Source organism: Gorilla gorilla, chromosome 19 (genome assembly GCF_029281585.2).
Source record: "Gorilla gorilla gorilla isolate KB3781 chromosome 19, NHGRI_mGorGor1-v2.1_pri, whole genome shotgun sequence".
Classification (NCBI taxonomy): domain Eukaryota; kingdom Metazoa; phylum Chordata; class Mammalia; order Primates; family Hominidae; genus Gorilla; species Gorilla gorilla.
Genome location: NC_073243.2, coordinates 40,691,902 through 40,713,563, shown reverse-complemented (window position 1 = coordinate 40,713,563; position 21,662 = coordinate 40,691,902). Strand labels below are relative to the sequence as shown.

At 41.9% G+C, this 21,662-nt stretch overlaps 1 protein-coding gene and 1 non-coding gene across 5 annotated transcripts in view; one reads left to right on the top strand and one right to left on the bottom strand.

Annotated features, from left to right (window-relative positions):
• OCLN (occludin) overlaps positions 1-21,662 on the top strand; it is a 64,447-nt gene that overhangs the window by 39,044 nt on the left and 3,741 nt on the right. For all 4 annotated transcript variants that reach the window (XM_031003321.3, XM_031003320.3, XM_031003322.3 and 1 more), the window contains 4 exons: positions 3,422-3,567; positions 13,623-13,838; positions 16,648-16,819; positions 20,272-20,313. In XM_031003321.3, coding sequence (XP_030859181.1) covers positions 3,422-3,567; positions 13,623-13,838; positions 16,648-16,819; positions 20,272-20,313 — 576 coding nt within the window. The remainder of the gene's footprint in view (positions 1-3,421; positions 3,568-13,622; positions 13,839-16,647; positions 16,820-20,271; positions 20,314-21,662) is intronic.
• On the bottom strand, positions 7,868-7,971 carry LOC115931351 (small nucleolar RNA U13). Its single transcript, XR_004067857.2, has one exon. It is a non-coding gene; the product is annotated as a small nucleolar RNA U13 (small nucleolar RNA).

The following is a 21,662-nucleotide window of genomic DNA, read 5'->3' as shown; positions in this document are numbered from 1 at the left end:
CCACTGTTCGGCAGTGCATAAGCGATTTGGTGGGAGGTTTGTATGCACAGGTGTAGGGAGATAGCACAGGTTGGTGCCTCATCCAGGAGGGGCTTGTATGAGGAGGAGGTGGTGGCACATGAGCCAAGAATTGAAACCCAATTAAGGAATAGCTGGCAAAAGGGGAAGGGCATTCTAGCCAGTAAGAAATCTCTGAAAAGATACATAGACTCTGCTAAAGCTCACGCTGTGAGGAGGAGGTGGGACCTAGAGAAGTATAAAATGGGTTTTTAAGCAAAGGAAGGATTTTTAAATTCTGATAAGGTATTGGATTAAGAATAGGCTTTGGTTTGGTGAAGCATTTGCCTGTGAAGCTTGGCAACTTCTGTTGTAAACTTTTGTTGTAAGGAATTCTGTGGGAACCAAGAGTGCTTCCCTCCCTTCCCTCCTGTGGTGGGGTCTGAGCACACTACGTGGCAACCCACCCACTGGTTTCGCAGTTGCTGCCAAATTCCACTTTCAGAGGGAAATGATTCTATTCCTTTCTGACTCTGAATGTTAAACAGTCAAGAATACCCCTATGTATTTTGAGGGGTAGGTAAATATCTTTCTGTATGTGATACTGCCTGGATACGTCAGGAGAGTGCATCTCATGTTTTAATGCTACTAAGAATGGGAAACTTAAGATGTAAGGAATATGTATTGCAGAAGATACACTGCATTGAAGCTGAACCTAATTGTAAGGCTTTATAATAGCAAAATAATCCAAATAAAGGTCTTCTGCCACCTCCAAATTCTTGTAAAAATTATTTGATCAGATCCAGTGGCCTTAATTCCAAAATCCAGCATCTTTTGAATTTTTACTGTGTTTAAAGGCACTGTGGTAAATGTGATACCTTGTCACCTCATTTAATCATCAAAATAACTTTATGTACTAGGTAGTTTTCTCCTTTTTTTTTTTTCTTCTTTTCTTTTTCAGATGAAAACTAAGGCTTTATAGAATTTGTGGTTGGCAGACCTGGGGTGAGCCCAGATAATCTGATGCTATTGGTTGCGTTTGTACGTATTTGAGACAGGGTCTCATTCTGTCACCCAGGCTGGAGTGCAGTGGCACAATCAGAGCTCACTGCAGCCTCCACCTCTCAGTCTCAAGAGGTCTTCCCATCTCAGCCTCCCGAGTAGCTGGCACTACAAGCACACGTACCAAACCCTAAAATGCCATTGATCCTATCACAAAGCTAGAGCGGTTCTACCCTTTTGAATAGCAGCTCTTTTTCACAGAAATATCTGTAGATTTATTTTGATTTTTTTCCCCACACTTTATTTCTATTCCTTTGCCTTAAAACAACTAAATGATTCATCTAGGGTTAGCACTTGTTTGAGGTCTTTGGTTTTTTTCCAATTTTTTTTCCTCAATTACAGAGTGATATGTAATAATTTAAAGGCTATTAGGTGAAATGTCAAGAGTGTTGGAGCTGTTACATAAAACATAAAATCTAACAGTGGCCGGGCGTGGTGGCTCACGCCTGTAATCCCAGCACTTTGGGAGGCTGAGGTGGGTGGATCATTTAAGGTCAGGAGTTTGAGACCAGCCTGGCCAACATGGTTAGACCCCATCTCTACTAAAAATACAAAAATTAGCCGGGCATGTTGGTGGGTGCCCGTAATCCCAGCTACTCGGGAGGCTGAGGCAGGAGAATCGCTTGAACCCAGGAGGCGGAGGTTACAGTGAGCCGAGATTGCACCACTGCACTCCAGCCTGGGTGACAGGGTGAGACTCTGTCTCAAAAAAAAAAAAAAAAAATATATATATATATATATATATATGTATATGTATGCATGTATGTGTGTGTGTGTGTGTGTATATATATATATATATACACACACACACACACACACACATACAGTGTTGGGAGTCTAGTTGGCTGTGCTTTTTATGTTTAAATTTTTTATCCCAAAGGTTTTGTGGTAAGCCTTCCATGTTAATATTGACCTAAGGGAAGAAGCTGAGACAAAATTAATATAGGAAATTTATTTGGGCCAAGGTTGAGAACAGCTGCCTGGGACATACTTCCAAGCTGCCTTGGGGAGTGCGCCATTCAACCTTTTTTATAAGCAAGTTTTTAAAGGCAAAAACGGGGCACAAGGAGTGGACAGAAACAAAGTTGTTCATCAGGAATTCTCACTGGTTTACAGAAATAACGTTGTTACATCGTCGAGCTATAGCAGGGTTATGGTGCCCAGTGTGTAGCATTGTTAGGTTACGCAGTTTCTGCAGATAACCACATAGCTCAAGGGGGAAGTAGGACTTGATTGCTGTTTCATTTTAATGCCTCTCCGGGCCTGATACGTTTTAAGAAAGGGCTTACATTCCTCAGATAAGAACCTGTATACGTATTTCACATTAAGGCATAATTTCTTTTTTTTTGACACAGTCTCGCTGTTGGCCAGGCTAGAGTGCAGTGGCACTATCTCTGCTCACTGCAACTTCCGCCTCTCTGGTTCAAGCGATTCTCCTGCCCTCAGCCTCCCGAGTAGCTGGGACTACAGGTGCATGCCACCACGCCCAGCTAATTTTTTGTGTGTGTGTATTTTTAGTAGAAACGGGGTTTCGCTATGTTAGCCAGGATGGTCTCGATCTCCTGACCTTGTGATCCACCCGCCTCAGCCTCCCAAAGTGCTGGGATTACAGGCGTGAGCCACCGCGCCCGGCCTATTAAGGCATAATTTCTAATGCATGTTACTTTTGTAGGATGAATTCACTTACACATCAGAATGAAATAAGGAAAGTGAAAAGGGAAGGCACTGATGTGTGATATATTGTGTAGGTTATTAGTAATAGAGCCATAGAGAACGTACATTAAGGGAGAATAAAATCTCTTATTAAAAGAGTAGAAATCAGCTTGAACTTCTTAATTTCTTCTGTGGTTTTAACATTCCATGTCGAGAGGTGAATGGATTAAGAACTACCAGTGTGCTTTGTTCTAGATTAGTGCTTTTCCAAGTGTGGTGCACAGACAGCAACATAGCATTACCTGAGAGCTTGTTAGAAATGAAAATTCTCCTAACCGAGACCTAGCTTAGGTTAAATGAGAATGGTCTTTCTAATGTGGGCGTGAGATAATGAGACCAGTCTTCCTAATATGGAGGTGGAAAATTGCCATAGATAATTATGAAACCTAATTACATTAGGATGAGAACTAGGTGATCAGATTTTTCTTCTTGGTAATATACTTGTTTAAACTAGCAGTAGCACTGTTTATATGTCTATTACAACATGGATTTAACTATTAACCTGTAATGATTGCCTTTTTATTATTAGTGTTAATAGTATTTAATGGGCCACATAAATATTAGATAATGTATATAAGATAATTTTCTTCAGTGTCTTCCCCCTTTTCATTACGAGATAAATAATAACTATCTCTTGGGGTTTTTTAAGGTTAAAAATGTGTCTGCAGGCACACAGGACGTGCCTTCACCCCCATCTGACTATGTGGAAAGAGTTGACAGTCCCATGGCATACTCTTCCAATGGCAAAGTGAATGACAAGCGGTTTTATCCAGAGTCTTCCTATAAATCCACGCCGTAAGTAGCATCTCTCTTAGTTTGATAGACTGAGTGTAAAAATGAGTATTTGCATATAATTGGTTTTTGTGCCTTTCTGCTTAAAAAAATATCCAGCAGTGCACACAAAAGCTGGATCTGGATCTTGGTATTACAACAATCTTTGCTTTGTTGGTACAGAGGCCTACGGCTACTTGGAAGACCAGGATGAGGAGGGTGGGGTTCTATTTCCCTTCTAAGTTGAAAATGCTTCTTTTCACTTACTTGTTTAATTGAAAGGTTGGGTTGGGTTCTTTCACTCTAGGAATGTGGTTCTGCTATTTCTGGTTTTGAAGTTTAGGTGAGGGTGAGAGGAAGTTACTGAGCAGAGGTCAGTGCTGTGCTCAGCCTCTCCTTTTGCCTATAATTGTTGGATCTCATAAACAGAAGGGAGGACATTTCACATTAATCAACCCTGCCCACATACATTTCTGTTAAACTAGAAGACTTCATTTGAATCCAGGAATTGTGGTATTTCATTTGCTGTGCTGTGCTAGGTCCTCAGTATTGCTGGGAGATGTGAAACCTCAGTGAATGTCTGGCCTAGGGTAGGTGTCTTATGATTATTGAAATGGTATCTCTGTGGTGGAAACACTTACCCTAAAGCTCAATTCTAATTCCACCTAATGACTAGTGAGAGAAGACTATTGGAGATAATTGGTATGGACGGGGATGTAATTTTTGCCTAAGGATGATAAAGTCGGTATTTTTACATATATAGTCATGCCTTGTTTAACGATGGGAATACTGAGAAGTGTGTCTTTAGGCAATTTCATCCTTGAGTGAACATCACAGTGTACTTAACACAAACCTAGATGGATAGCCTGCTACGAGCCTAGGCTATGTGGTATAGCTTCTTGCTTTTATGCTACAAATGCAGATAGCATGTTAATATACCAAATACTCTAGGCAGCGGTAATACAGTGGTATTTGTATATCTAAACACAAAAAAGGTACAGTAAATATAAAAGATAAAAAATGGTACATCTTGGCCGGGGCGGTGGCTCACGCCTATAATCCCAGCACTTTGGGAGGCCAAGGCAGGTGGATCACCAGAGGTCAGGAGTTCAAGACCGGCCTGACCAACATGGAGAAACCCCATCTCTACTAAAAATAGCCAGGCGTGGTGGCACATGCCTGTAATCCCAGCTACTTGAGAAGGCTGAGGCAGGAGAACTGGTTTAACCTGGGAGGCGGAGGTTGTTGTAAGCGGAGATTGTGCCATTGCACTCCAGCCTGGGCAACAAGAGCGAAGCTCCATCTAAATAAATAAATAAATAAATGGTACATCTTGTAAGGCACTTACCATGAATGGAGCTTGCAGGACTGGAAGGTGCTCTGGGTGAGTCAGGGAGTAAGTGGTGAGTGAATGTGAAGGCCTAGGACATTACTGTACACTTCATAAACACTATACTTAGGCTACACTAAATTTACTAAACATTTTTCTTTCTTCTATAATAAATCTTAGCTTTCTATAACTTTAATTTTTTTGACTCTTTTGTAATAACACTTAAAACACAATCACATGGCTGGGTGCAGTGGCTCACGCCTGTAATCCCCACACTTTGGGAGGCCCAGGCTGACGGATCACCTGAGGTCAGGAGTTCGAGACCAGCCTGGCCAAAATGGCAAAACCCCGTCTCTACTAAAAATACAAAAATTAGCCAGGCATGGTGGCTCACACCTGTAATCTCAGCTACTCGGAAGGCTGAGGCAGGAGAATCACTTGAACCTGGGAGGCAGAGGTTGCAGTGAGCTGAGATCACACCAGTGCACTCCAGCTTGGGTGACAAAGTGAAACTCTGTCTCAGAAAAAAACAAAAGGCCGGACGCGGTGGCTCACCCCTGTAATCCGAGCACTTTGGGAGGCTGAGGCGGGTGGATCACGAGGTCAGGAAATCGAGACCATCCTGGCTAACACGGTGAAACCCCATGTCTACTAAAAGTACGAAAAATTAGCCGGGCGTGGTGGCGGGCGCCTGTAGTCCCAGCTACTCGGGAGGCTGAGGCAGGAGAATGGCATGAACCCGGGAGGCAGAGCTTGTAGTGAGCCGAGATTGCGCCACTGCACTCTAGCCTGGGCGACAAAGCGAGACTCCGTCTCAAAAACAAACGAACAAAAGAACAACAACAGAAAACACAATCACAAAGCCTGGCACAGTGGTGCACACCAGCAGTCCCAGCTAATTGGGAGGCTGAGGTGGGAGGGATCATACTTGAGCCCGGGAGCTCAAATCCAACCAAAAATAAAAGAAAAGCCAAAAATCCCATACCTACATTGTATAGATATAGAGAAGTATTTTCCTTATTCTATAAACTTTTTTTTCTTTTTTTGGTAGAGACATGGTCTCAATCTGTCACCCAGCCTGGGGTGCAGTGGTGTGATCACAGCTCACTGTAGCCTTGACCTCCCAGGCTCAAGCGATCCTCCCACTTTAGTCACCTAAGTAGCTGAGACTACTTAGTCACCTCAGTAGCTGGGACTACACATGTGCTCCACCATGCCCAGCTATCTTTTTCTATTTTTTTTTTTTGTAGAGACAGGGTCTTGCTATGTTGCCTAGGCTGGTCTCAAACTCCTGGGCTCAAGCGATCTGCCTGCCTCGGCTTCCCAAAGTACTGGGATTACAGGCATGAGCCACCATGCCCTGCCACCAGGCTGTTCTTAGACTCCTGACCTGAAGTGATCCTCCCACTTTGGCCTCCCAAAGTGCTGTTTTCTATTTTTACCATGTAAATTTTATTTTAGTTTATACACTTTATTGTTAAAAACTAAGATACAGACTGGGTGCAGTGGCTTATGCCTGTAATCCCACCACTTTGGGAGGCTGCAGTGAGCTGCGATTGCACCACTGCCCTCCAGCCTGGGCAACAGAGACCCTATCTCAAAAAAAAAAAAAAAATACACACACACACACACAAAAACCCAAAACTAAGATACAAACATACACATTTGCCTAGGCCTACATCAATATCACTGTCTTCCATTTCCACATCTTGTTGCACTGGAAGGTCATCAGGGCCAATAACACACCCAGAGCTGTCATCTTCCATGGTGACAGTACCTTCTTCTGGAATACCTCCTGAAGCACTTGCCTGAGGCTCTTTTAACTTTTTTTTTCTCTTTCAACTCTTTTTTTTTTTTAATAAGTTGAAGGAATCTAATAAAAAATATAGTGTAAATATATAAACCAGTAGCATAGTCGTTTATTGTCAAGTATTATATACTGTACGTAATTGCATTTGCCGTATACTTTTATTAGTCCCTTATTGACTGAAATGTCTTTATGACTTTGTGACTAATTCTAGAACTCCAAGTTCCTTTGGAGACTGAAAAAGCCCAAAAAATTTCCTTTCAGCTAGTTTGAATGTCTACGTTAAAGGTGTATCTACTGGAAATAACTTTTTTGTTACTTCGAAGTGTTTTTTTGTTTGTTTTGTTTTTGAGACGGAGTCTCACTCCGTTACCCAGGCTGGAGTGCAGTAGTGCGATCTCAGTTCACTGCAACCTCCGTCTCCTGGGTTCAAGTGATTCTCCTGCCTCAGCCTCCTCCTAGTAGCTGGGATTACAGGTGCGCGCCACCATGCCTGGCTAATTTTTGTATTTTTAGTAGAGACGGGGTTTCACGATGTTGGCCAGGTTGGTCTCGAACTCCTGACCTCAGGTGATCTACCTGTCTTGGCCTCCCAAAGTGCGGGCATTACAGGCGTGAGCCACCGCGCCTGGCCTACTTTGAAGTTTTATCCCCAATGCCCGACTCCTGATTAGCGGGCCATGATATATGAGATTTACTCTGAGTGCGTAGTTGTTTTGGTATTCAGACTTGATCTTGCTGTTGATTTCAATTGTGAATGATTTGGAGAAAGCACATTTTCTCTGTTCTTCTCTTTGGATTTTGACAAAAACTAAAGCACTTGAGACTGTTAGGGACAAGGGTACACAAGAGAGATGCAATCCTTCTAAGTTTTTTTTTTCATCATTTGTTTGAGATGCTGTTTCACTCTGTTGCCCAGACCTATAGTGCAGTGGTGTGATCATAGCTCACTGTGACCTTGAACTCCTGGGCTCAAGCAGTCCTCTTGCTTCATAGCTCACTTTAGCCAGGACCACAGGTATGTGCCACTATGGCTGGCTAATTTTTTATTTTTGTTTTTGTAGAGAAGGGGTCTTGCTTTGTTGCCCAGGATAGTCTTGAACTCCTGGCCTTAAGTGATCCTCCTGTCTCAGCCTCTAAAATTTTTAAGCTATGATTTGCAGAACTTTTTTTTTTCTCCTTTTTCATGTCAGATGGGTAATATGCCAATATTGTAACAAGATTTGAGGGTGGGACATTTCACACATGCGTGTGAACACCCAATCATCATGCTCATCAACTATAAAAGGACCGATGTGCAGAACTTTCATACATACAAAATGTGTATCTATACTGCATCTTGGCACCAGCCGTGCCTCTAAATTGTAAGGCCTGTGTGGTTACACAGCATTCCCTGGTGGTGTCCCTTTTCACAAAAACCAGGATAGTTTCACAAATTCATTTGAAATTAATTTGAAAGTCTTATTCCTTAAGTATTACTCTTTCTTATTCTTGAATACTTTATGTAGTGGAAAATTTAAAAGGGACAAAAGGTACTAGCTACCTAGTTCCTCTCCCCAGAGGCAACTAATGTCATCACTTTCTTTTATTTTTCTCCAGAGATTTTAAAACATAAAGATACTGGCCAAAGTACATTGATTCCCCCACCCCCCCTTAAAATACTAGCATACCAGAGCTGGGCACAGTGGCTCATGCCTGTAATTCCAGCACTTCGGGAGGCTGAGGTGGGTGGATTGCTTGAGCCTAGGAGTTCGAGAACACCCTGGGCATTATTGCTAAACCCCCTCTCTACAAAAAATATAAAGATTTGCCAGGTATGGTGGCACATGCCTCTAGTCCTAGCTACTTGGGAGGCTGAGGTGGGAGGATTGATTGAGCCCAGGAGGTCAAGCCTGCAGTGAGCCAAGACCGTGCCACTCCACTTCAGTCTGGGTGACAGAGTGAGACCCTGTTTCAAAAAAAAGAAAAAGAAAATATTAGCATACCAAATGTATCATTAGCAATATATTTTATCTTGGATATTGTCCATATCACTATGCAATGAGTTGCCTGATTCTGTTTTATTTTTTTAATTATAACCAAGAAGAAGCACTATTCTGTTTTATAGCTGTATAATATTCTACCAAATAGGTATACTTTATTTATTTTATTATTTTTTTTTGAGGCAGAGTCTCGCTCTGTTGCTCAGGCTGGAGTACAGTGGCGCAATCTCGGCTCACTGCAACCTCTGCCTCCCAGGTTCAAGTGCCTCCCGAGTAGCCTGCCTTAGCCTCCCGAGTAGCTGGGATTATAGGCACCCACCACCACGCCTGGCTGATTTTTAGTAGAGATGGGGTTTTGTCATGTTTGCCAGGCTGGTCTTGAACTCCTGACCTCAACTGATCTGCCTGCTTCAGCCTCCCAAAGTGTTGGGATTACAGGCATGAGCCACCGCACCCGGCTGGTATACTTAATGTATTAATCCTATATGATGCACGCTTTCCCCCAATGTTTTGTTATTACAGACCACAAATGTATAAGGAATAACCTTATACATTTATCACTTTATACATATGTGAATGTATCTGGAGGCAGAATTGCTGAGCTAAAATAAATGTGCATTTTTTCATTTTGATAGATGTAGTAAAAGTTTTATTTCTTAAGGGTTGTACTAGTTTCTACTCCAAACTTATGCCCCAGAATTTTTTTTGAAGGTCTGGAAAATGCAAACATGATGCTTCATTTTAGAACCCAGATGAATGGGTGAATGGGAGTGGTACTAAGAGATACGAATGCACAATATCTCCCCTAGAGCATGGTAATGATGGAAGGATTTTACAGCCTCTGGGGGGCAATAGAAATTGTAAAGTGTTGTTCATAGTAGAGTACTGAGTGCTATAGAGGATTCAGAGGACATCCACTTGAATGGGAATAAGAACACATAAGTCATAGCCTGTCTTTCCTAAGGCATTCTTGCAAGTGCTTAGTAACTCATGAGCACCTCTCTTCCTCACCACGCTAGTGGATAGAGAAGGAATTAGATGGTGAACATTGTGTCTATCCACCCATCCATGCCAAGGATGAGGTAACTCAGTATTAAGATGTTTTTTTCTCCCAATGCGTAATGTACATTCCATAAAAAGAGCACTAATCTTGAGTATACAGCTTGATGAGTTTTCCCATATATGACCACTTAACTCCCACCACCAAGATACATTTTGAGCCCTACATAAGGTCCCCATGTGCCCTATCTCCATCAATACCCACCCACACCCACCCCAAGGTAACCGCTATTTTGATGTCTGTCGCCATCTGTTAGTGAACGTGTTATTATTGGACTTTAAATAAAATGGAATCATGCAGTTTACTCTCATATCTGGTTCCTTTTGCTTATAATGTCCTATACCTTAGAATTTTAAGGCAGTCAGCTGTGAGAATTAATCCTGCATCAGGGGACACCAGAATTTAGCTGAAGATGGTTGCCTCTCCAAACCTACTAAACGAACTTCGGAGAGCCCTGTTAGGTACACTCTCCACTATCCTGTCCACACCCAGGTTGAATTACCCTTCATAAATCAAGGAAGTTGAATGTTGCTGCAATGCAAAGCTTTCAAAGAAGGCTGACTCCTTGCATTGCTAAATGAGACCATTGCTTGGTAGCAATAGGCTGGTAGGATGATGTTAGGACTTTTATGCAAGTTAGAGGAATTATAGAAGCCCAATTTAAACTAGTTTAAGATGGGGCATGGTGGTTCAGGCTGATAATCCCAGCACTTTGGGAGGCCAATGAGGTGGGAAGATTGCTTGAGGCCAGGAGTTTGAGACCAGCCTGGGCAACATAGGGAGACCCTGTCTCAATTAAAAAAAAAAAAAAATCATGAAAAAAAAATAGCTTAAGTGAAAGGAGGAATTATCTGAGTCACATGAGGCCCAAGGATGTCTCTAGCTTCAGTCATGGCATAATTGAAGGATTCAGAAGATAGCAGGGCTCTTATGTGCTCTCTTTCATCTGTCGGTATGTTGGCTTTCTTGTCAGTTCAGCTTCTGTTGTGACAGGATAGTCGTCTACATTTATTTATTTATTTATTTTTACTTTTTAGAGATAGGGTCTCACTGTTTCACACAGGCTGGAGTCAAGTGGTGTGATCATAGCTCACTGAATCCTCAAATTCCTGCACTCAAGTGATCCTTCTGCCTCAGCCTCCTGAGTAGCTAGTACTACAGGTGCATGCAACCATGCCTGGGTTTTTTTGTTGTTTTTGGTTTTTTTGAAATGGAGTCTTGCTCTGTCACCCAGGCTGGAATGTGTTGGTACAATCTTGGCTCATTGCAACCTCTACCTCCCAGGTTCAAGCGATCCTCCCACCTCAGCCTCCTGAGTAGCTGGGATCACAGGCTTGCACCACCATGCTCAGCTAATTTTTGTATTTTTAGTAGAGACAGGGATTTCACCATGTTGGCCAGACCGGTCTCAAACTCCTAACCTCAAGTGATCCCCCTGCCTCGGCCTCCCAAAGTGCTGGGATTATACAAGTGTGAGCTACCGCACCTGGCCAGCTTGTTCTTTTTATTCTTCAGTCATTTGTTTTATTCTCTCTCACACTCCTTCATGCTGCCTTTATTGCTCCTACCTTGCCCTGACTCTCAGCGAAATTGTTGTGCACTTTCCTCCACCCCTGTTTTGCAGCCTCCGTGAGAACATGGACCTGGTCTTCCCAGGGTCACCTGGCTCAGTACTCTATGCATGTCAGGTGTTCAGGACAATTACTGAATTGAAAACACATGCATAAGAATCCTTCTTTTCTGATTACACACAGAATCAGTGAAGGCAGAGAAACAACCCATGATCAACAATGCCATGACTATTAGAATGACGTTTGTTGTACACACTGTATTTTAGAGCTGCTACCATTATTGGGAGGCATATCTAAGTCTTGCTAATCAGAGAACATTCTCCTGGCTTCAAGGATGACAGTGACCCAAAAAGGGCCAATCAGAATCTTTTTGCTATGTAAGCTTTGGGAAAGAAAACTTCATGCTGGGCTGGAAAGATCAACGCAGCTTGGGAAATGTGGAAGGCTCAGCCTGGGCAACAGAGTGAGACCCTGTCTCTACAAAAAAATTAAAAATTAGCCCAGTGTGGTGTTGCTCACACCTGTAGTCAATACTTTTCTTGTGAAACGTTTTGCTTTTAGCTTTCATGCTAGATCAAGTATGTTAATATTTTAAAGGGGTGTAGGAGGAGGGGAGGAAAACTTCGAAGGTAAAGATATATCAATATCTAATATCATAAAAATTCTGGCAGGAGGCCTACTTTGATGTTTTACTTTTTGTTTTTATGTTTTTTTCTGATTTCTTTTGCCCTTTAGTTTCCTCCCTCTTTGGCCCCACCCCTAAAATAAATCCACTGCGTTCTAAAGGTTTTGTTTTTCTACCTCAAAGAAGAAGCATAGTACCTGGCAGTTTTGGCAGAGTGTCTAGGAACTTGTTAATCATTGACTCATGGAGAAAGTCACATTTTCTCTCCATTAGAAGTAACATTAGCATAGCACACAAAGCCATATTACCTGAATAAATTTTTTTTTTTTTTTTTTAGACAGAATCTCATTCTGTTACCCAGGGTGGAGTGCAGTGGTGTGATCTCAGCTCACTGCATTCTCTGCCTCCTGGGTTCAAGCAATTCTTCTGCGTCAGCCTCCCGAGTAGCTGGGATTACAGATGCCTGCCACAGTGCACTAATTTTTGTATTTTTTGTAGAGATGGGGTTTCACCATGTTGGCCAGGCCGATCTTGAACTCCTGGCCTCAAGTGATTCGCCCACCTCGGCCTCCCAAAGTGCTGAGATTACAGGTGTGAGCCACCGCCTCCGGCCATAAATCTTGAAAGAAGAAATAAATACTACCCCCACCTGCATCTACACACACATACCCCAAAGTTTAGAGTCTGCAAGAAATTGTGTGCTTAGAAATCTAAGACTGACAACAGTTACAGCAAAGCACATGTGGATCACCTAGAAAAGGGACTAAACCTGGAAGATAAAGCTCAGTATGATAGTTTATGTAAACTGGCAGCAAAAAGAAACGCTTCAGACGTTTTAAATAGTTGATTGGAATGGCAAGGCTGATGCTTGGAAAGTCTTAGGCCCATTCTTTGGTGTTTTCATTTCTGTTCTTGCCCTTTTCTACAAGAAAATGAAACTTCGTATTTCTTTTACTCAGAAGTAGTTCCCACTTTCAACTTTGGTATTTTATTCCTCAGTTAGGGTTATTTTCATGTTTGTGTCCGAAACATGCAATTGTGATGCAACTTTAAATAATTGTATTAGAAGAAAATAGTTAAGTGTGTAATGGTAACCCTTCTATTCATTCTACATGGCTTCAGGATTAACAGCAATTTTAAAAAGAATCCTAAAGGAACTCTTTAATTTATTGCAATGTAAAGCTTTTTAATTTTTTAGTTTAGATATTTAGTTTATTTTGCAAGATTTTATCTTAATATGATAATTGATATATGGTAGTATAAGATCAATATTACAAAGAGCATGTGTGCATTCTTCCCCATGCAGCATTCCAGGGAACTAGAAGAGCCTGTAGAAAAGAATGATCACTATTTTCCTGACAGCCTTTGTAGAGTAAGTCCCTGGCACAGGTCAAGTAAACATCTCTTATAGATCAGCCTGAACTTTTTAAAATGAAATCTGAGATCCGTTGTACTTAGAAGGTATAAAAATGGCTACTCCCCTTTAAATTGGAACCTACTACTTGTGTGTATTAGAGTACTCTGAACTGCTGTCAAATTGAATGCAGAAAACAAGGCATCTGCTCAGTGTTGAACATCTGAAGTCCTCGCGTGAGTGCACCTGCGTGCAGATGTCTCCTGGTGTTTATTATGGCTGTGCTCTGTGATTACAGTGCACTGGCAAAGGGCTGTAGTGTACTGAACAATGATGCCTGTTTTTATTAGGGTTCCTGAAGTGGTTCAGGAGCTTCCATTGACTTCGCCTGTGGATGACTTCAGGCAGCCTCGTTACAGCAGCAGTGGTAACTTTGAGACACCTTCAAAAAGAGCACCTGCAAAGGGAAGAGCAGGAAGGTCAAAGAGAACAGAGCAAGATCACTATGAGACAGACTACACAACTGGCGGCGAGTCCTGTGATGAGCTGGAGGAGGACTGGATCAGGTACCAACTCAGCTCTCCTTTTCCTGGGCCACGTGCTCCTTCTGATAATTAAAGGAGACCAACCAGGTGTTGGAGTTATTGCCTCCCAAATTGAGGTCACTGGTGTAATTTCATTCTTTGCCAACCAGGACTGGAGACAGTTTTTTGTGTGGTGTTGGCTGGTTTTTTCCTTAGCACCCTTTTGTGACAAAGTTTGAAGTGGAGAGAATGTTTGGCAGTAACCATGTCTTTGAACTTTGGCAGTAACCACTTTGAACTTTCCACAGTGTGGCTGGTGAACTTCACCAGTGCTCTTTCTTATACCAATAGTCACAGGAGAAAGATGTCCTAGCACTTTGGGAGGCTAAGGCTAAGAGTTCAAGACCAGCCAGGCATAGTGGTGTGGGCCTGTAGTTCCAGCTACTCGGGAGGCTGAGGCTGAGGCAGGAGGATTGCTTAAGCCCAGGAGTTCAAGGCTGCAGTGAGCTATAATTGCATCATTGCACCCCAGGCTGGATGATAGAGCTAGACCCTATCTCAAAAAACAACCAAAGGCCTTTCAAATAAATAAAATCCAGGTATAGAAGAACTTTGTTTTACTAATTATAAAATTCCCAAACCAGTGCTATGGTTTTCCTTTGGCATTACTTTTTTTTTTTGAGACGGAGTCTTGCTCTGTCGCCCAGGCTGGAGTGCAATGGCACGATCTCGGCTCGGTGCAACCTCTGCCTTCCGGGTTCAAGCAATTCCTGCCTCAGCCTACCAAGTAGCTGGAATTACAGGCACCCACCACCATGCCCAGCTAATTATTGTATTTTTAGTAGAGACGGGTTTCACCATGTTGGCCAGGCTGATCTTGAAAATCCTGACCTCAGATGATCTCCCTGCCTCGGCCTCCCAAAGTGCTGGGATTACAGGAGTGAGCCACCGCACCTGGCCGGCAATTATTTTTTAAATTAAGCTTAAAATGGTAAGACCAGAGTTTCTTTTAAAGTTTAATCCAGAGAGTTCCGTAAACAATTGAGGTAACAATTTAGTGTTCAGCCACAGTTGTGGTTAAGTTTCTTTGTGTTTTGGTGATTTTGTTACAATCCATCCACCATCACCAAATGTATTTGTGTATGATGTGTAGCCTTCCTATGCCCAAGTATTCTGAGGACTAAGACGCACATCAGAAACATTTGCAATGTGAATGGTAATCAAAACATTGCTTCTCAGAGAGTGAGGAAGGATAGGCGGGGCATGGGTAGCTTGAGATCCCCTATTCACTGATGATTCTGATACTTTATCTTCCCATCTCCCCTCAAGAGTTTTTGGCCTGGCTTAGCCATCTATCTGTAAAATATTCACCTAACTTGTATCATGGAAGATTTAACTGAAAACTTTATATTTTTTTTTGAGATAGAGTCTTACTCTGTTGCCCAGGCTGGAGTGCAGTGGCACGATCTTGGCTCACTGCAACCTCCGCCTCCCAGGTTCAAGCAATCCTCCTGCCTCAGCCTCCCGAAGAGCTGGGATTACAGGCATGCACCACCACACCCGGCTAATTTTTGTAGTTTTAATAGAGACAGGGTTTCACCATGTTGACTGGGCTGGTCTCAAACTCCTGACCTCAGGTGATCCACCCACCTCGGCCTCCCAAAGTGCTGGGATTACAGGGGTGAGCTACCATGCCCAGCCTGAAAATTTTCAAAATCTGAAATTCTTGTTTCCCTTTTGATCAAATCATTTAAATTTCTCCCCTCTGTAAAATGAAGATGTTAGATTGTTAGATCTAAAATTTGAAATTCCACGTCATTGTGAAACTCCAGTCCTGTGAAAGGATTCAGAGTATTTTCTCTATGGATTATGGGTTAATGGCATCGTCTTCCTATGTAAGGAGTAGCTGGTATATTGAGAAATAGATGTGATACAAAATTTCAGTTTTTCTTCTTTATACTTTAATGAATTGCCAGATTATTTTAAAAGTGAGCACATGTTTTTATACATGTACATTTTTAATGTCTATTTTTATTGTGAAAGAAGTAGATAAGCTATTTCCACTTCGGAAAAACAAGAGCAAAAAATAAATAAACCAGTCTGAAAACTATGGGTGGTAGCAGGAAACAGCCACTTCCAGTCAGCTGTGCTGCCACTGTGGTGATCAAAGCGGACTTTGTGTTCCAGAATTCCAGTTTTAAGACTTTAAACAGGCCAGGCATGGTGGCTCACTCCTGTAATCCCAGCACTTTGGGAGGCCGAGGCAGGTGGATCACCTGAGGTCAGGAGTTTGAGACTAGCCTGGCCAACATGGTGAAACCCTGTCTCTACTAAAATACAAAAATTAGCCGGGCGTGGTGGCAGGCACCTGTAATCCCAGCTACTGTGGAGACTGAGGCACGAAAATCGCTTGAACCCGGGAGGTGGAGGTTGCAGTGAGCCGAGATTGTGCCACTGCACTCCATCCTGGGTGACAGAGCAGGCTTTGTCTCAAAAAAAAAAAAAAAGAAAAGAAAAACTTTATAAACATAAGTAGTCCATTATTGATATTGTGTATGGAAAATAAGTGAGTTCCTGTGACTTCTACCTTCAATTTTGTAAATGATTTTCAAAATTATTTCTGCAAATTACGTAGGCATAGTTTTTATTTTTTAAAAAATGAGCAGTAATATATAGTCACTCTTAATAGAACTTATTTGTATTCTCTCTCTCTTTCCCCATAAGAAACAAAAAGGAAACAAGAAAATGTCATTCTCCATACCCAACCAGCTTTATTATCTTTGAGGAAGGAGCATTGAATTTTATGTCTGCTAAGGATACATATGTAGTCATTTTCTCTCTCACCTTTTAGGGAATATCCACCTATCACTTCAGATCAACAAAGACAACTGTACAAGAGAAATTTTGACACTGGCCTACAGGAATACAAGAGCTTACAATCAGAACTTGATGAGATCAATAAAGAACTCTCCCGTTTGGATAAAGAATTGGATGACTATAGAGAAGAAAGTGAAGAGTACATGGTAAATTCAACCTGATATTTATATATTAAACAGAATTTGAATCTAATCTGTGGAGGTACAGCATCCTTTATATTAATGTTGATAAAAATGTGCTAGTAGTTATCAAACTGCAGTTTCATTGAAGAATAGTTGAGATTGGGTTTTGGATGAAATTCTTTTCTAATAGAAGATTGTACTAATGTATAATAGTTAATAATTACAAAGCACTATTCTGTTTGTTTTTTGTTTTTTTTGTTTTTTTTTTTTTGAGGTGAAGTCTCGTTCTGTTGCCCAGGCTGGAGTGCAGTGGCGTGATCACAGCTCACTGCAAGCTCTGCCTCCCGGGTTCACGCCATTCTCCTGACTCAGCCACCCAAGTAGCTGGGATTACAGGTGCCCACCACCACGCCCAGCTAATTTTTTGTATTTTTTTTTTTTAGTAGAGACGGGGTTTCACCATGTTAGCCAGGATGGTCTCGATCTCCTGACCTCGTGATCTGCCCGTCTCAGCCTCCCAAAGTGCTGGGATTACAGGCGTGAGCCACCGCTCCCAGCCCCTACAAAGCACTATTCTATGTACATCTATCCTTTCCTATTTAAAATAAAATAGCCAGGCTAGGCATGGTGGCTCATGGCTATAATCCCCACACTTTGGGAGGCCAAGGCAAGTGGATCACCTGAGGTCAGGAGTTAGAGAATAGCGTGCCTAACATGGTGAAACCCCGTCTCTACTAAAAATACAAAAAATAGCAGGGCATGGTGGCAGACACCTGTAATCCCAGCTACTCGGGGAGGCTGAGACAGGAGAATTGCTTGAACCCGGGATGGGGGAGGTTGCAGTGAGCCAAGATTGCGCCATTGCACTCCAGCCTGGGCGGCAGAGTGAGACTCCATCTCAAAAATTAATAATAATAATAATAAAATAGCCTTATTATCTTTCCTATTTATAAAGCCATTCATTCTTTCTGTAGAAAAGAACTTAAGCGGCCGGGCACGGTGGCTCACGCCTGTAATCCCAGCAGTTTGGGAGGCCGAGGTGGGCGGATCATGAGGTCAGGAGATCGAGACCATCCTGGCTAACACAGTGAAACCCCATCTCTACTAAAAAAAAAAAATACAAAAAATTAGCCAGGCATGGTGGCGGGTACTTGTACTCCCAGCTACTCGGGAGGCTGAGGCAGGAGAATGGTGTGAACCCAGGAGGCGGAGCTTGCAGTGAGCCAAGATCGTGCCACTGCACTCCAGCCTGAGTGACAGAGTGAGACTCCGTCTCAAAAAAAAAAAAAAAAAAAAGAACTTAAGTAACACAGAACTGTATATAGAAAAAGAAATCATCTTAAATCCTACCATCAAGAAATCCTTATCACCAAAATATTAGTTAAAACAATCTCCCCAAGCAGGAGTCACCAAGGCACATACACCTTTCTTTAAGGAAACATCATCTTCCATGTTTCACTTATTTTCTTCCTGTCTTTTAAATCAACAGTTTATGGTTTTTTTTTTTTTTCCCTCCCTTGATCACCTGGCTGAGATAGAATTTGTCCATGGAAAGTTACTGGATTTTTTTTTCAATCCATCCTTTTCATACTGTATTTTGTATACATACTGAAATTAACGTAGTTACACCACCTTTTAGAGGGAGATTAATCTCTTCTTGTTTATTTGTTCCTTTATTGATCAGTCAATCACTTACGTAAGTATGGACTTTACAGATACCTGTTTTATACTGTGAATTATAATCCAAGGCTGCTTTATTTTGTAGCTCTAATTGTTCTCGCTTTGACCGTTGGGAACTTTCAGTTGCTTCCCGTGTCCCTTTGACATACTCTTATTGTGGGGTTTTATCTTTAAAAAAAAAACAAACAAAAAAACTTCCTTGCACTGCTTATTTCTGGCTTTTCTTAACAGCAAGTTTTTTTTTATATCAATAATAAAGACCTACTTAGTTTTAAGTTTTTTATGTGTAAAATTAGGTAAACAACTTTCAAATTTATGGTTGTATCATAATTTAAGAGTCATTTTCTATGGATAGACATTTAAGTATGTCTCCCCCTACTCCAGTAGTACCAGTATATACTGGTGAAGCTCTCTGTTTTTGCACTCTTGTCTGCTTATCTAATTTTTTTTTTTTTTTTTTTGAGACGGAGTCTTGCTCTGTCGCCCAGGCTGGAGTGCAGTGGCGCTATCTTGGCTCACTGCAACCTTCGCCTCCTAGGTTCAAGTGATTCTCCAGCCTCAGCCTCCCGAGTAGCTGGGATTATAGGCATGTGGCACCACACCTGACTAATTTTTGTGTTTTTAGTAGAGACGGGGTTTTGCCATGTTGGTCAGGCTAGCCTCGAACTCCTGACCTCAGGTGATCTGCCTGCCTCGGCCTCCCAAGTGCTGGAATTACGGGTGTGAGCCACGGCGCCCAGCCTGCTTATCTAACTAAAACTAATTCCAGAATGTGAAATTGCTGAGAGTCAGAGGGTACGTACCTTTGCAAAGTTGCAAAATTGCCCTCCAGAGAGACTGCACCAACTGTGTCTCCCTCTTGATACAATACAGGACTCATTTGATGCACATCTCATTAAATATTCTGCCATTTTTCAGTTGAGGTGATCTACTTTTTAGTTTTGATGTATTCACATCTTTATATAGTTAGATTTATGTATTTCTTTTATGGTTTCTATAGGGTGTTATAGATCTTTCTTAATTTAGTGAACATTTATTGATCACTTATTTTTCTTTGATGATGTGGAAATGCTGGGGCTAGAGACATAAAATCTTGTCCCCACCCTAAAAGAGCTTATATTTTAAGAAAAAAAAATGACATCTAAACAATTTAGACAATATGATTAATGCTGTATTTGCATCATGTGTAGAAAGCACTATAACTAACCTACATAGTTATAGGTTAACTATAGAAGAAATAAAGTCTTTGGAGGCTTCACAGTGAGGGAATCGTTAAGAGTTTTCCACACAGAAGGGTGCGGGGAGGTGCATGATTACAGCCATAAGGAAAACATGATTGAAATCCTGAAGCATTTAACATGTCTCAGTTTTTAAAGGAGTTGCTGATGATGGGTACTGAGACTGGAAAGGTAGGAAACTGGATGAGGGGAGAAGTTAATGGGAAGCTCAGACCAGTTGTGTAGTGGGATATTACCTGATCAGTGAGCGCTCTGTGTTATAAAAGATCTGTAGCATGGGGACTGGCATGAGGAGAGATGAGAAGTAGCAGAACAGATAGTTACCTGCCTATGTGAGTGAAATGTGAAAGATGCAGTATCATAAATGTCTCTTCACTGAATTCCTTCAGACCTTCCTGCTGATCATGAGTTTTAAGAGCTTTACGACTTCGTTCTTTTAATTGCTTATATTTTTGTCATAAGCTGTCATTTTTAGCTCCAAAGTATAACATCAGGAATGTTACTTTTAAAAGAGAAAATGCCCCAGTAAACATATTCCTTTGTGTCTGTCATTAATAGGCTGCTGCTGATGAATACAATAGACTGAAGCAAGTGAAGGGAGTAAGTATCTGAGATTGTTCTTTTAGGAAGAACTTTCTTCTTCTTTTTTCTTTTAATTCCCATACCTACTCATCTGGAGGAAGAGCTTTTCTATTACATGTTTTTCATTTTTTATTTTATATATTTTTTAAAAGTTGAAGTATACATACAGAAAAGTGTATAAATCAAAGTGCATAACATGGTGAATTTTCACAATGTGACCACATACCTGCGTATGCAGATCAAGAAATATATTTCCCAGTACCTCCCCACCCCCAGCACCCCCACCCTCACTTGTACTCCTTTCCAGTGTTTACACTCTCTCTAGAGGGGTCCATCATGCTCACTTCTAACATCATAGAGTTTTGTCTATCTTGCACATTACATAAATGGAACCACACAGTATGTATTTTGTGTGTGATTTCTTTTGCTCAGTATAGTGTTTGTAAGGGCCCATTTGTGGTTCATTACTATTATTTTTTTTAGACGGAGTCTTGCTCTGTTGCCCAGGATGGAGTGCAGTGGCACAGTCTCGGCTCACTGCAACTTCCGCCTCCCAGGTTCAAGCAGTTCTCCTGCCTCAGCCTAGCTGGGACTGCAAGCACGCACCACCATGCCTGGCTAATTTTTGTATTTTTAGTAAAGACATGGTTTCACCACATTGGCCAGGCTGGTCCTGAACTCCCAACCTGAGGTGATCCCCTGCCTGGCCTCACAAAGTGCTGGGATTACATGCATGAGCCACCATGCCCGGCCTTGGTTCATTAATTTTTTTTTTTTTCCTGAGACAGTGTCTCGCTCTGTCGCCCAGGCTGGAGTGCAGTGGCACAATCTCGGCTCACTGCAACCTCTGCCTCCTGGGTTCAAGCAATTCTCCTGCCTCAGCCTCCTGAGCCGCTGGGATTACAGGCAAGCACCACCACACCTGGCTAATTTTCCTATTTTTAGTAGAGATGGGGTTTTACCATGTTGGCCAGGCAGGTCTCAAATTCCTGGCCTCAAGTGATCCACCTGCCTCGGCCTCCGAAAGTGCTGGGATTACAGGCGTGAGCCACCACGCCTGGCCGGTTGATTAATTTTTATTGCTTTGTAGTGTTGTATATAAAATGCAACTTTATTCATCCATTCTATTGTCAATGAACGTTTGGGTTGTTCCCAATTTTTGGCATTTAAAAATATTGCAGCTTCATACATATTTGTAAATGTTTGAACGTAGAAGTGATGGGCATTTGTCTATCCAGCCTTAGTAGATACTGTCAAATGGCCTTCCAAAGTACTTGTACCAGTTTACATTCCCACCAACCACTACAGACTCCTGTTGCCCTATATCCTTGCTAACACTTGGCATGACAGTCATTATTGACTTAAAA